Here is a 12,959-nt window from a genome sequence, read left to right on the forward strand (position 1 = left end):
CTATCTAGGCCCAAGTATGATTAAAAATTTAACCCAAGTTACAGGTTTTCTACAAAGACTTAATCTGCAACAGCAGGAAGATCCAGCACCAATGGAGACCGGACCTGCTGTGAGGATTAAATGAAAGAGATTATGCAAAATGCTTCTTTTTAGCACAATGCCTGGCAGAACTCAATAAAAGAGATTCTGCTTTCCTTTAGTGGGTACTAGAGAAATATCTGTTGACTGACTAGCCATTCCCCAGGGCCTATCACAAATGAACTTAGAAATACTGAAAATAAACAATTCAATGTGTCAAGAAGTTAAAAAGAAAAAATTATCTTTTGCATTTTTGTGTGCATTTGTTATTCAAGTAAAGTAAACATTTTTAAGTGCTCAGAGACTACAAATCACACTTTAAAAAAAAAAGTCACTGCCTACATTTGGACACTTGGGGAAATTTACACATTCAAAACTTTGAAAAAAAAAAACAAAAAACAAATTGCCCTGGCTGAATATTTCAAATTCTGACTGGAAAACAAAAGTGTAATGAAAAGTTAGTACTATTTTCCTGTTTCTTTTATTTATATACATATATATCTTAAAACACAGTTACTTTTCATTTTTAAATTACACAAATAATACATTTTCAATGTAGGAAAACTGGAAGATACAGGTAAGCAATGGTCTTAGCTCTATCCTTCCAGATTTTTTTTTCTTTGGACACATATATGTATATTTTGTTACAATAATTCCTGTCCCTCCAAAAAAACTTCAAAAATAACAAAAATCAAACAGTAAAACTAAAAGTAGACTGGTCTTAACTGTATCACAGGTGCTAATTTATATTATAAACACAAATCTATGTACATTCATTTCAATTTTGACTTTTAAAATCTAAATTATGCTGTTCCAATAATACTAAAAGATGCCACTTTAAACAGCAGCAGTTCCAGAATAACTAAGAACTTGATTCAGGCATGTTCTTGATGGCTGATAAAGAGTCAAGTATTATTTTTTTTCATTAAAATAAGTAGCTTCTAGTATTTCATCTTTAGAAGAGAAGAAGGTTCTGCCAGTTCAGCCACAAGCTCCTCACACATTCGGTTACTTTTTAACAAACTCTTCATTCATTCTGGTGTTCTTGAAAATATTCGTCAAACACGGAAGATGACTCATCTTCATGTTCCTGACACAAAGGAAACACAAGATAAAAATACATCCACTTCCCCTCAGTTAGACCTAGTATGTGCTTACATGTTTTTCAGGTAATGCTCTATAAGGAGCTAACGCCCAGCGTCAGCTCCAGGTGTTGCTCACAGTAATCGTTAATAATAACAAAAGGAATGACTGACAGAATGTTTCCAGACATGTGGTAAATTAAAGGGCTTATGTCTCATTTAGAAGTAAACTCTTCCTCGAGTTTACACTCACGCCGATTCTCAGCTAATGTGCTGTGACAGGGCCCCACTGACATATGTGAGGGCAGCCCGAGCCCAGTTGCATTTCACCTCCTCTTTCCATGTATGCCCAAGCTCTGAGTACAAAGAGCTTAACTCCATGGGATTATGCAGGAGGCCAGTGAGTGCTGGTAAACGTTTTTACCAAAAGGCAATAAACACCCCAAACCAGAAATTACCTTCGGTTCTTTAAATTCCAAGTCTTCTCCATACTGAATGGCAAAATCAATATGCTGTAATACGATGTTCATGCTTTCTTCATCTGACTGATCGTAAGGCAAAAATCGAACCATGCTGTAGTCGTCAATCTACAAGTTGAGGATTTCAGAAAGGGTCATTCTGAAGTACAGAATACTTAATTTTCAAATTATATTTGAGTTTTATAACCATTTACACTTCTGGTTAAAACCATTTGTGTCTGTGTGTGTGTGTATGTGTGTGTGTATGTGTGTGTGTTGTGGGGAGGAGGGACAGACAGAGACAGAACAACAGCAAATCAATACTGATTTTTCTGGCCTCTGACCAACTAGAATACTTGCTAACTTGTTACTGAACCAGACACTGTTTCATAGGCATTTACCTGAACTCAACCACCACTGGTAATTCCAAAAGGCAAGGACAGTCTGAGCTCCCAAAACAGCTTGGAATAATAGACACGTCAGTTAACTTACTGGCTACTGCCAATAATTGCTTCTAAATTAAACTGCTGACCAGCCAGCCCACAGACTCCCACCCTCCTCCCCTGGCAAGGCAATAGGGTTGGACCATGTTTTCCAAAATGGTGGCCACTGAATGGATGCCAATACACACCTGACCAGGTCATTAAAAATAAAATCCAACAATTTCGAAAGCTTACCAGTCCACATATAGCATTAGTCAATTTTTTGAATTTTTTGCTTCTTAAGTCGCTTGTAGGGTCATCTAATAAAGAATACATGTCTGGATCTAGAAACCTTTAAAAGTGAGAAAGAAGACTGATGAATAAAAGGAAGACTAAATCAGGAAACTAGATTTATAGACTGACGGAACCTCACATCGAAATAAAGCTTAGAAGGTTCATCTCTGCAGCTGACATATGATGATATGGAAGAAGCAAACTCACTTCTCAATTTCCTTTTTAGCTTTCTTACTCAGCAGATCCATTTTCGTCATGACGTTAACTTGAGGAATTTCTAGAGAGATCATAGCGCTCAGGGCTGACAAGATGCCAGAAATAAACTGAAGAAGGAAACAGAAAAGGGAAGATGAATCAACTGGTGCCAACAAAGTTCCCTGGTCTCCACATAAAAGAGAGGCTCCTGCTCCTCTCTGAACAAAACTGCCCTAAGTAAAAGAAAGGCTAAAGTAAAGTAAAAGAAAAGACAGTCCACTAATCAGATTGTTGACCCCTGGTTTCCAAGGGTGAGGATAAGGAGGGAAAATGTAGATTTAATCCATGGTGATCACAAATCTCAATTTAGGTGATATCTTTAATCTTTTCCATCAAATATTCCTTAGGGGCTACTAATGGGAAATAATGTTTGTTTCAGATAGTTCATAAACTAGACAAAACATCATCAGAAAAATAAACTTATATGAAGATACACATCTGCCTAATTTTTCTTGGTAAGTAGTTCCCCCAAATCTATACAGTATCACAATTTATCATTTGAGTTAAAAATACATTATAAGAACTTATATTAAGGGATATTAAATAATTCTGGAGTATAGTTTGTGAAACATCCAGAAATCACACAACAATTAAAGGAGATTGCCATCTGCTTGTACCCATGACTGAAAAATCGACAACAGATTTATCCTCGAACCTTGAACGACTCCACCATGAATTGAGAATCAACAAGAAAAACTCCACAGACTCGAAACTCCCACTGTTCTAGTTGCTGGACCAGCTGTTTCATCACGGGCAGGTGAGTGTACAATTCAATCTGACCTACATGAAGAACATTATGAGACTATTACAATCAGGATATACGTTAAATTACCAAATTACAGGAAAACAATTTCCTATAAGACAGCGAGGAAAAAAAAAAAAAGGAAGTCAACCTCTGGTGGTAATATATTCAATTTTTAAGGGGTCTTACAGGGTCTTGAAGCAACCACAATACCACGAGAATCCCAAGGAAACTATGCAGTTTTTATGTAGAAAGTGAGGTTCTTCACACTTCCGTTTTTGCTGATCAAAAGTGAATGCTACAAAGGTGTGTTAGGTTTGGGAATCTTCATCAAGCTGTACACTTATGACCTCTGCACTTTTCTGTGGGTGTGTGTATGTTCAGTTAAAAACAAAGGGGAGGGACTTCCCTGGTGGCACAGTGGTTAAGAATCTGCCTGCCAATGCAGGGGACACGGGTTCGAGCCCTGGTCCGGGAATATCCCACATGCCGCGGAGCAACTAAGCCTGTGCACCACAACTACTGCGCCTGCGCTCTAGAGCCTGCCAGCCACAACTACTGAGCCCACGTGCCACAACTACTGAAGCCCACGCGCCTAGAGCCCATGCTCCACAATGAGAAGCCCGTGCACCGCAACAAAGAGTAGTCACTGCTTGCCGCAACTAGAGGAAGCCCGCGCACAGCAACGAAGACCCAACGCAGCCAAAAATAAATAAATAAATAAATACATTTATTTTTTTTAAAAAGTAAGAGCCACAAACGATCAAAACTAGGTTAGGCTTAAGTCTTAAATTCACAGTTCGGCTTGAGCAGTCGTGTGATCATCTGTCCCCTACCAGTCTCACCTCGGGACACTCCCCTTTGTTTACTGTGCTCCAGCCACAAGGGCCTTTTTGGTGCCTCAAACCCAGCTCATTCCTTCCTGCCTCAAGGCCTTCAGCATGCCGTGCCCTCTGCCTGCAGCACAGTCTCCCTCACCTCACCCTATGGTCTGGCTTACATGCTACTTGATGAGAAGCCTCCCCAACCTCCCCAACCTCCCTGCTGTGTGACGGTCTGTGCTACTCCTGTGGAGTGCCTGTCAGAAATATATTAAATAATCATTTGGGTGATTATTTTATTTGTTTATTTATTTATTTATGGCTGCATTGGGTCTTCCGTTGCTGTGCGTGGGCTTTCTCTAGTTGCGGCGAGCGGGGGCTACTCTTTGTTGTGGTGTGTGGACTTCTCATTGCAGTGGCTTCTCTTGTTGCAAAGCACGGGCTATAGGCACGCAGGCTCAGTAGTTGTGGCACGTGGGCTCAGAAGTTGTGGCTCGCGGGTTCTAGAGCGCAGGCTCAGTAGTTGTGGCACATGGGCTTAGTTGCTCCACGGCATGTGGGAGGGATCTTCCCGGACCAGGGCTCGAACCCGTGTCCCCTGCACTGGCAGGCGGATTCTTAACCACTGCGCCACCAGGGAAGTCCATTTGGGTGATTTTTGTTTATACTGCCTAGCACTCCCACTTGCCTGTGGGCTCCATGAGGGCAGAGACCATGGCTACCTTGCTTTCTAGGTATTTCCAGTGTACAAAATAAGCACTCAGTAAACTCAATGAATTAATATAAGCCAATGAGTAAGCGAGTTGTACCTTACCGCAGCAGGGTTTAGAGCTACGAATGCTCACTCCACTTTCTCCACTGAGGACAGAACGAGGACGACTTCAAGGAAAATGATACATTCAAATAGCTGACTTACCTGGACAGTCAAAAAGGATGTAGTCATCCTCTACATGGCCAAGACAGTCCTCTAGCCAATTGAAATTATTGGCAAAGTATTCCATGCAAAATACCAATCCTCCATTGGGACCGAACTGCAGAGTATTGTCCTCCATCACGTCATCCACTTCAATCAATTCCCGGATGTCTGAAACCACAGAGAGGGCCCAGAATACAAGAGCATTATCCTCACTGGTGATAATTAACAATTATATAAAAACTCACATGCATGAAATTACTTCTGTACATGGTTATTCACTGTAGCAGCATCCATGGTAACAAATTAAATACATTTTTGTATAGCCAGACAATGAAATCCTATCCAACCATAAAAAGGAGAAGCTCTTTGGGCTTCCCTGGTGGCGCAGTGGTTGAGAGTCTGCCTGCTAATGCAGGGGACACGGGTTCGAGCCCTGGTCTGGGAAGATCCCACATGCCGCGGAGCAACTAGGCCCGTGAGCCACAACTACTGAGCCTGCGCGTCTGGAGCCTGTGCTCCGCAACAAGAGAGGCCACGATAGTGAGAGGCCCGCGCACCGCGATGAAGAGTGGCCCCCGCCTGCCGCAACTGGAGAACGCCCTCGCACAGAAACGAGGACCCAACACAGCCAAAAATAAATTAATTAATTAATTAAAAAAAAGGAAAACTTTAAAAAAAAAAAAAAGAGAAGCTCTTTAAGAACTGAGGTGATATAATCTTCCAGGTATACTGTTAACTGAAAAATGCAAGGTGCAGAACTCTGTGTTAGAATGCCATCATTTGTGTTTAAAAAAAACAAAGACAAAAAGACAAAAATTTACTATATACACAAATATACATATTTTATTTTACATGCATAGACTATGGAAAGATACCCCAGAAACTAGCAACACTGGCTGCCTCAAGGGAGGGTAGCCACCTGCCAGGACATGGAGCTGGGAGGAAGACGGTCTCCTGCATACTTAACTCTTCTGTACCTTTTGCAATTTGAACAATGTGAATATACACCACCTTTTCTTAAGCAAGTAAAACAAAACCATACCAAGTAAACCAATTACCGTTTCTTAATATTATCGCCCTAGGGAAGCTACTTAACCTCCCTGTGCCTCACTTTCCTTATGTATAAGAGTGGGGACAAGTCATATACCCTGGGGTAGAAGGATGAGGACTATATGAGATAATGTAGATAAATCACCTATAGCAGGAGCTTAAACATTCTGGTATACTCATGCTTCTCTTCTATTACAAATTTTTGGAAATCAGTACTCTTGTGTTCAAACCTACAATCTCGGTTCACTCACAGCCACATTTATATGGATAATATCTTCCTATGCACTTTCCCAGGGATAAACATCTGCTCAAAGTTAGGGCCTTCTAAAAGGATGACTCAAGGACACTAGTCAGTAAGGCACTTGGACCAGAAAGTGATGTGAACTTGGGGTGGGGGTATTTTTGTTGGCTGCCATGTGCATCCTGAAGCAGAGAAGGCTGGTCTGTAAGACAGACAAAAAGAGACAGAAAGCCAGCCTAGATTCCTGTTAGTTTTTATGTTTTGGGTTCTAGTCTCTCATAAAGCCTTGCTTGCTCTTGGGTTTTGTGAGAAGTCCCCCAATTCCTTCTAAAAAATCCTCCTTTTACATAAGCTAGCTTGAGTGCTCTCTGTTGGAAGCAACCAAATGATCCCAAAGCAATGCAATGCTTTTTCTCAAGGAAGATGACTGTTTCATACCTCTTCCTCTCTTTTCAACCTGCCTCCTTCACCCTACCCACACCCACTTCTAGCCACCCTCAGCTGATGACCACACATGACATTCACAGAAACCAGAAGTCAACAAAGGAGAATTTCCCACATTCCCACCACCAATATTACATGGTGCCTTCCACCTTGTCTTCCTTCCGGCTACAATGGAAGAACCCCCCAACTCTTGGCAAAGGCAAAACCCTCCACCTGTTTGGGAGCCCCTCCCCTTTCTCACTCTCGCAGTCAACCTTGCAGTCATTGCCCTCTCTGGTATCTTCAGTTTCTTTCTTTCTATTGGATCATTCTCTTCAGCATACAATTCTGTTCCAGTTACCGTCTTCAACCTTAAAACCTCCCTTGATCCTCACATACCCCTCCAGTTACAGTCCCACTTCTCTGCTTCTTTCACAGCAAAACTTCCTCAGCAAGTCATCTCCGCTCAGCATCTACAAGGCATCACCTCAGTTCACTCTTCAAACCACTCCAACCTGGCCTCCATCCCTACCATCCCACTGAAATCACCAAAGTCGCCAACACTTCCACATTCCCAAATCTCACAGCCACTCCTCTGTCCTCTTCTCGTACAACTTCCCAGCTGCATCTGACATAACCAGGCACCAGCTCTTTCGTGAAACAGTCTCTTCTCCTGGCTTTTTTAAAATAGATTTATTTATTTACTTATTTATTTTTGGCTGTGTTGGGTCTTCGTTGCTGCATGCGGGCTTTCTCTAGTTGTGGTGAGCGGGGGCTACTCTTCATTGCAGTGCGCAGGCTTCTCATTGCGGTGGCTTCTCTTGTTGCGGAGCACGGGCTCTAGAGCGCAGGCTCAGTAGTTGTGGCGCACGAGCTCAGTTGCTCCGCAGCATGTGGGATCTTCCTGGACCAGGGTTCGAACCCGTGTCCCCTGTACTGGCAGGCGGATTCTTAACCATTGCGCCACCAGGGAAGTCCCCTCCTGGCTTCTTTGACGCTACATTTTCCTGACTTTTCTCCTACCTCACTGACCCCACCTCCTCTACCAGACCCCTGAAGATGAGACACCTTCAAGGGTTGGTCTTGGCTCCTTTTCTCTAATCATATTCCCTACCAATGTGATCTCATCCAGTTCTGTGGCTTTATGTTCTAACTATACGCTGTTGACCCTCAAATTTACACCTCCAGGCCAGACCTCGTCCTGAATCCCAGAATATTACATCCGAATGCCTTTTTTTTTAAATTAATTAATTATTTATGTTTGGCTGCGTTGAGTCTTCGTTGCTGCCCACAGGCTTTCTCTAGTTGTGGAGAGCAGGGGCTACTCTTCATTGCGGTGCATGGGCTTCTCATTGCGGAGGCTTCTCTTTGTTGCGGAGCATGGGCTCTAGGCTTGTGGGCTTCAGTAGTTGTGGCATGCGGGCTCAGTAGTTGTGGCTCACGGGCTCTAGAGCACAGGCTCAGTAGTTGTGGTGCAGGGGCTTAGTTGTTCCGCGGTATGTGGGATCTTCCTGGACCAGGGCTCGAACCCGTGTCCCCCTGCATTGGCAGGCAGATTCCCAACCACTGCACCACCAGGGAAGTCCCCGAATGCCTTCTTGATATTACCTCTTAGACAGTTATCAGACATCTCAAACTTAGCAAGTGCAAAAAGAACTGCCTCAAACTTAAACCGATTTGTCTTCCTCCTCAGTAAACAATATAATGCACTCAACAGCTCAAGTCACAAACCTAAGAGTGACCCTTGATCTCTCCCTTTCCTACACCCTTCTAGCTCAATCTCCCACAAAATGCTGCTAATTTTACTTGCAAAATATATACCGTATCTGTCTGCTCCTTTGTATCTCCACCATGATCACCCTAGTCCAAGCCACCTAGACAACTGTAATAGCCTCACTGCTGGTCCCTGCTTCGACTCTTGACCCTCTAGAGTCCATTTTTCATCTAAGAGCCAGTTATTTTTAAAAACATAAATCAGGGACTACCCTGGTGGCACAGTGGTTAAGACTTCACGCTCCCAATGCAGGGGGCCCGGGTTTGATCCCTGGCCCGGCAACTAGATCCCACATGCATGCTGCAAGTGAGAGTTCGCACGCCACAACTAAGGAGCCAGCGAGCCACAACTAAGGAGCTCACAAGCCGCAACTAAGGAGCCCTCTTGCCATAACTAAGGAGCCCGCCTGCCGCAACTAAGACTTGACACAACCAAATAAATAAATAAATATTAAAAAAACAAACAACCCCTCCACCAAAAAAACAAAACGAAACAAAAAGAAAAACCGTAAATCAGATGTCAATCCTCTCCTCCTGCTGGAAACCCTCTAATGGCATTCCACTGTTGAAAGACGCTATAAATTGAGGATTTTTTTTTTGGGGGGGGGGGGGGGGCGGGGCTGTGCCACACACAGCTTGCGGGATCTTAGTTCCCCGACCAGGGATCGAACCCATGCCCCCTGCAATGGAAGTGCGGAGTCCTAACCACTGGACTGCCAGCGAAGTCCCTTATAAATTGAGTATTTGTGTCCCTCTAGAACTCATATGTTGAAAACCTAATGCCCAGGATGATGATATTAGTAGGTGGGGCTTTGGGGAGGTGAATGGGATTAGTGCTTTTATAAAAGAGGTCCCATAAAGCTCCCTCTCCCCCTTCCATCATGTGAAGACACAGTGAGAAGTCAGCAGTCTACAACTGGGAAGAGGGCCTTCGCCAGAATCTGACCATGCTGGCAGCACCCTAATCTTGGACTTCCAGCCTCCAGAACTGTGAGAAATCCATTTCTGTTGTTTATAAGCCACCCAGTCTGGTATTTTGTTACAGCGGCCCAAACAGACTAAACAGGGTAAAAAACAGGAAAAAAACCCCATACTTCTCATGTCCTACTAGCTCCTACCCATCTCTTCCTTCACTCCTTATGCCCCAGCTCATCAGCATCTTTGCTTTTTCTGGAACACACCAAGCCCTTTCCCATCTCTCCCTTATATACTGACCTTGATGTTCTTCCATCTTGGAAAGCCTTTCGCCAACTTGGTGAGCACATTCCCATCTTCAGGTCTAGGCCCAAATAGCTCCTTCTCAGAGGCATCGTCCCTAAAGCAACCTCCCCCAGTTATTCCTTCTCATCAGCCTAAAGCAGTCCTTATCACAATCTGTAACATGTTTATCATTTTGCTTATCTCCCTTGCTAAAAGGTCCACAAAGGTAGGGATAGTATCTGTCTTGTCCTCTGCTATAACCCTGGTGCCTGGCATAAAGTAGGTGTTCAACAGACAATTGAATGAATAAATGAAAAGACTTAAAAGACAAAACAAAACATTTAGGTTGTTCACTTATAGTATGATCAGCAGTAAAATAGATTTACCAAACATGATCAAACATGAAAGAAACAAAAGGGAAGGGTGGTGAGGGAAGAGTCTACTCACTTTCAATTCTTACATCAGAGACTAAGAATGTCACCAAATGACATTCAACCTCATGTTGTTCACCACGAAACCAGGGGACCAGACTGTATTAATTTTCAGCTTCTGTGTTGAGCAGCCAGTGCTCACTGCCTCCCTACTCCCTTATTTTTCCTGAAGGTGGGGGAAGGCTCTGCTCAGGACTTACCAGCCATCACAGAGTAGTTGAAATGTTCTGCTGCAGGATCTAGGTTCACAACTTGGACAGACCGATTGAGGGCTTCGCAGTGCTGGACGATGGTGGCACAATAGGTGCTCTGTAATGTCACAAGGCATGAGGGGTTAGAGCAACAAGCAGTGCAGTGCTTACCCTCTACAACTCCAGAAGGACTCTCCACACCCCTTGGGCAGTGTCTACTAAGGCCAAAACTATTCCTTCATTGACCAAGAAGCTGACTGAAAAGAGGGAAAAGGCACTGGGCTGGGAGTCAGGACACCTGACTGGGCTGCAGATCCAGACCTGGCTCGGACTCATGGGTAACTCTGGGGAGGGTGCTTTTCCATTCTGTCCCTCAGTTTTCTTGTCTCTAACTGGAATGGCCTCCATGATCACCAAGGCTCCTTACTGCTCTAACATGCAACAAGTGGAATTTAAAGGGAAGATTTCTGATTACACAGTGCAGCACCTGACACAAGGTGTCTCCACTAGGATTGGAACAGTCCAAACAAAGCTTTAGGTGGGGTGGTCAAGGACGATGTCTCTGAGAAGGGAATATTTGAGCTGAGAGACAGCAGTGTGCTTGCCAAGCCAGGGGAGTAACATTCCAGGATGAGAGAATATCAGGCCAGTAAATAGCCTGGAAGTGCACTATCAGTTTACAACTTCTGGTTTAGAGAATTTTTTATCCCTCATGTACTACGTTAAAATCTCTAGGCTACTTGTCTGTCTCTCCCACCCTCTATTTAAAGGCAGGGATGTGGGAACTTCCCTGGCGGTCCAGTGGTTAGGATTTGGCGCCTTCACTGCCAGGGCCCAGGTTTGATCCCTGGTCAGGGAACTAAGATCCAGCAAATCACACAGCAAGGCCATAAAGTAAGTAAGTAAATAAATAAAAGCAGGGATGTGTCTTATTCAGTTGTATACGCCCAGGGACTAGAACAGTACCTGGTACATAATAAATGCTTGATAATTATTTCTAATTGACTCATATGTTTGAATAAACTCCACAAGTACACAGGATTTTTTGTGTGGGTGTTTTAGTCACTACACAATCCCCAGGGCCCAGAACAATGCTTGGCACAAAGAACATGCCCAGTGAGTATTTCTGGTAGCAGGCATCAAAAGTTTATAGAAAGATACTTATCTAACACAATCAGTCTGAAAATTAATCTAGAACATAGAAATAACCTCTATCATGCTTTTATCTTTCTCCTCAGTGACTTTACACACACTGTTCTCTCTGCCTAGGAGGTCCTCTCTATGCATCACACTGTATTTTAAGTAACTAGTTACCTATAAGTATTCCCAAATAGACTACTGGCTTCGGGTAAGCAAGGGCCATATCATAGTCGCATGTGTATCTCCTGCACCCAGAATAGGCCAAACATCAGAGCAACGTGTTTGTCAATTTAAAAACTGAAGCCACACAACACCTCCACAGTCTCCAGTGTTTCCCACACTCCTGTTATTTGATCAATATCGTCACAATTTCTACCATATTTGAGTGCCCCTAATAGGATTCCCTTACTAGTTGTTTACAAGAAAAAACTGTATCTCTAACCAGAAAACCAGTTATACTTGCCATAACGTGAAGGTAACCATAAAATTATATACAACTTTAACAAAATTCTTTCCGTTTTAGCTAAATATAATTGCCTGTCAAAACCTCTGAGCCTAAGATATGCTCTCCAAAAAGACTTGAGAATTAAAGAAGTGTTGAAAATACGCTAGCACCAAACTGATGATTTCACCTCAATGCAAACTGAAAAAAAACTGAAAAGGGAGTAACTTTCTCAATACACGATTCAATGTTCATTAATGTCAGGCCCATGTACCTCCTAAAGTCTCCTCAAATTCCAGAAGTCCACGTCTCAATCTCTGAGAAGCAGTGATTAACGAGACCCCACCTTAACCTCCTGGGTTAAAGACAGGGGACAAATTCTGGAGTTAGACAAAACTGGATTCAAATTCCAGCCATCACTTACTAGCTGTGTGACCTTGAGCAAAAACTTAACCTTTCTGTGTCTCATTTTCCTTACCGGCAAAATGGGAGTAACAGGACAACTCACAAGGTTGTTAAGGAAATAAGTTTTTTTTCCTTAACAGGAAAGGATCTGGGGCTTAAGTACGCAATACCTGGGGCAGTATCTGGGGCTTAAGTACGCAATAAATATTAGCAACTATCATCAATCTCCTTTCAAAACAACAACAAAAGGGACACTGAAGCCCAGGCTGCAGAAGCGAGCTGCCCAGGGTCTCAAGGTCCCCAATAAACACAACCGCCAGCCCCTCCCTCAGAACCTGAACCTCCCGGCCTCCCACAAACTTCGACATTTCTCTCCTTCTCCCGCCAAAGCCTCACCTTCCCGCTGCCTGCGGGGCCCATGACCAGCTGCGCATACCGAGGCATGGTTGCTCCCCCGGTTCCTGACACCTCCCGCCGCCGAGACCCAGAGGGCGACCACGACGCTCCCATCAGCCTTCGCGCGACGCCCACTGAGTTCCCGGAACACGACTACAAACCAATTGCAGTCCAAATTCCTTTTGCGTCTTCCGTTCTG

The 12,959-nt window shown here is 43.6% G+C and overlaps 1 protein-coding gene across 1 annotated transcript; it reads right to left on the minus strand.

Moving 5' to 3' along the window:
- Positions 1-540: 540 nt before the first annotated feature.
- GPN3 (GPN-loop GTPase 3) lies at positions 541-12,895 on the minus strand. The gene is made up of 8 exons (XM_059894505.1): positions 12,761-12,895; positions 10,387-10,495; positions 5,069-5,236; positions 3,245-3,369; positions 2,542-2,657; positions 2,296-2,392; positions 1,619-1,747; positions 541-1,168 (listed from the first exon to the last, which is right to left on the minus strand). Exons 1-8 carry the CDS (start codon positions 12,872-12,874, stop codon positions 1,106-1,108), a joined length of 921 nt encoding a protein of 306 aa, XP_059750488.1. The 5' UTR covers positions 12,875-12,895; the 3' UTR covers positions 541-1,105.
- Positions 12,896-12,959: the final 64 nt, after the last annotated feature.

Source organism: Balaenoptera ricei, chromosome 14 (genome assembly GCF_028023285.1).
Source record: "Balaenoptera ricei isolate mBalRic1 chromosome 14, mBalRic1.hap2, whole genome shotgun sequence".
Lineage (NCBI taxonomy): Eukaryota > Metazoa > Chordata > Mammalia > Artiodactyla > Balaenopteridae > Balaenoptera > Balaenoptera ricei.

Coding starts and splice junctions, on each gene's coding strand:
- GPN3 (XM_059894505.1), bottom strand. CDS start 12,874: ATGGGAGCGTCGTGGTCGCCCTCTGGGTCTCGGCGGCGGGAGGTGTCA. Junction 5,237..10,386: donor CAACTACTCTGTGATGGCTG/GTAAGTCCTGAG, acceptor CTGTGGTTTCAG/ACATCCGGGAATTGATTGAA. Junction 2,658..3,244: donor TCATGGTGGAGTCGTTCAAG/GTTCGAGGATAA, acceptor TTCCTTCTTCAG/TTTATTTCTGGCATCTTGTC.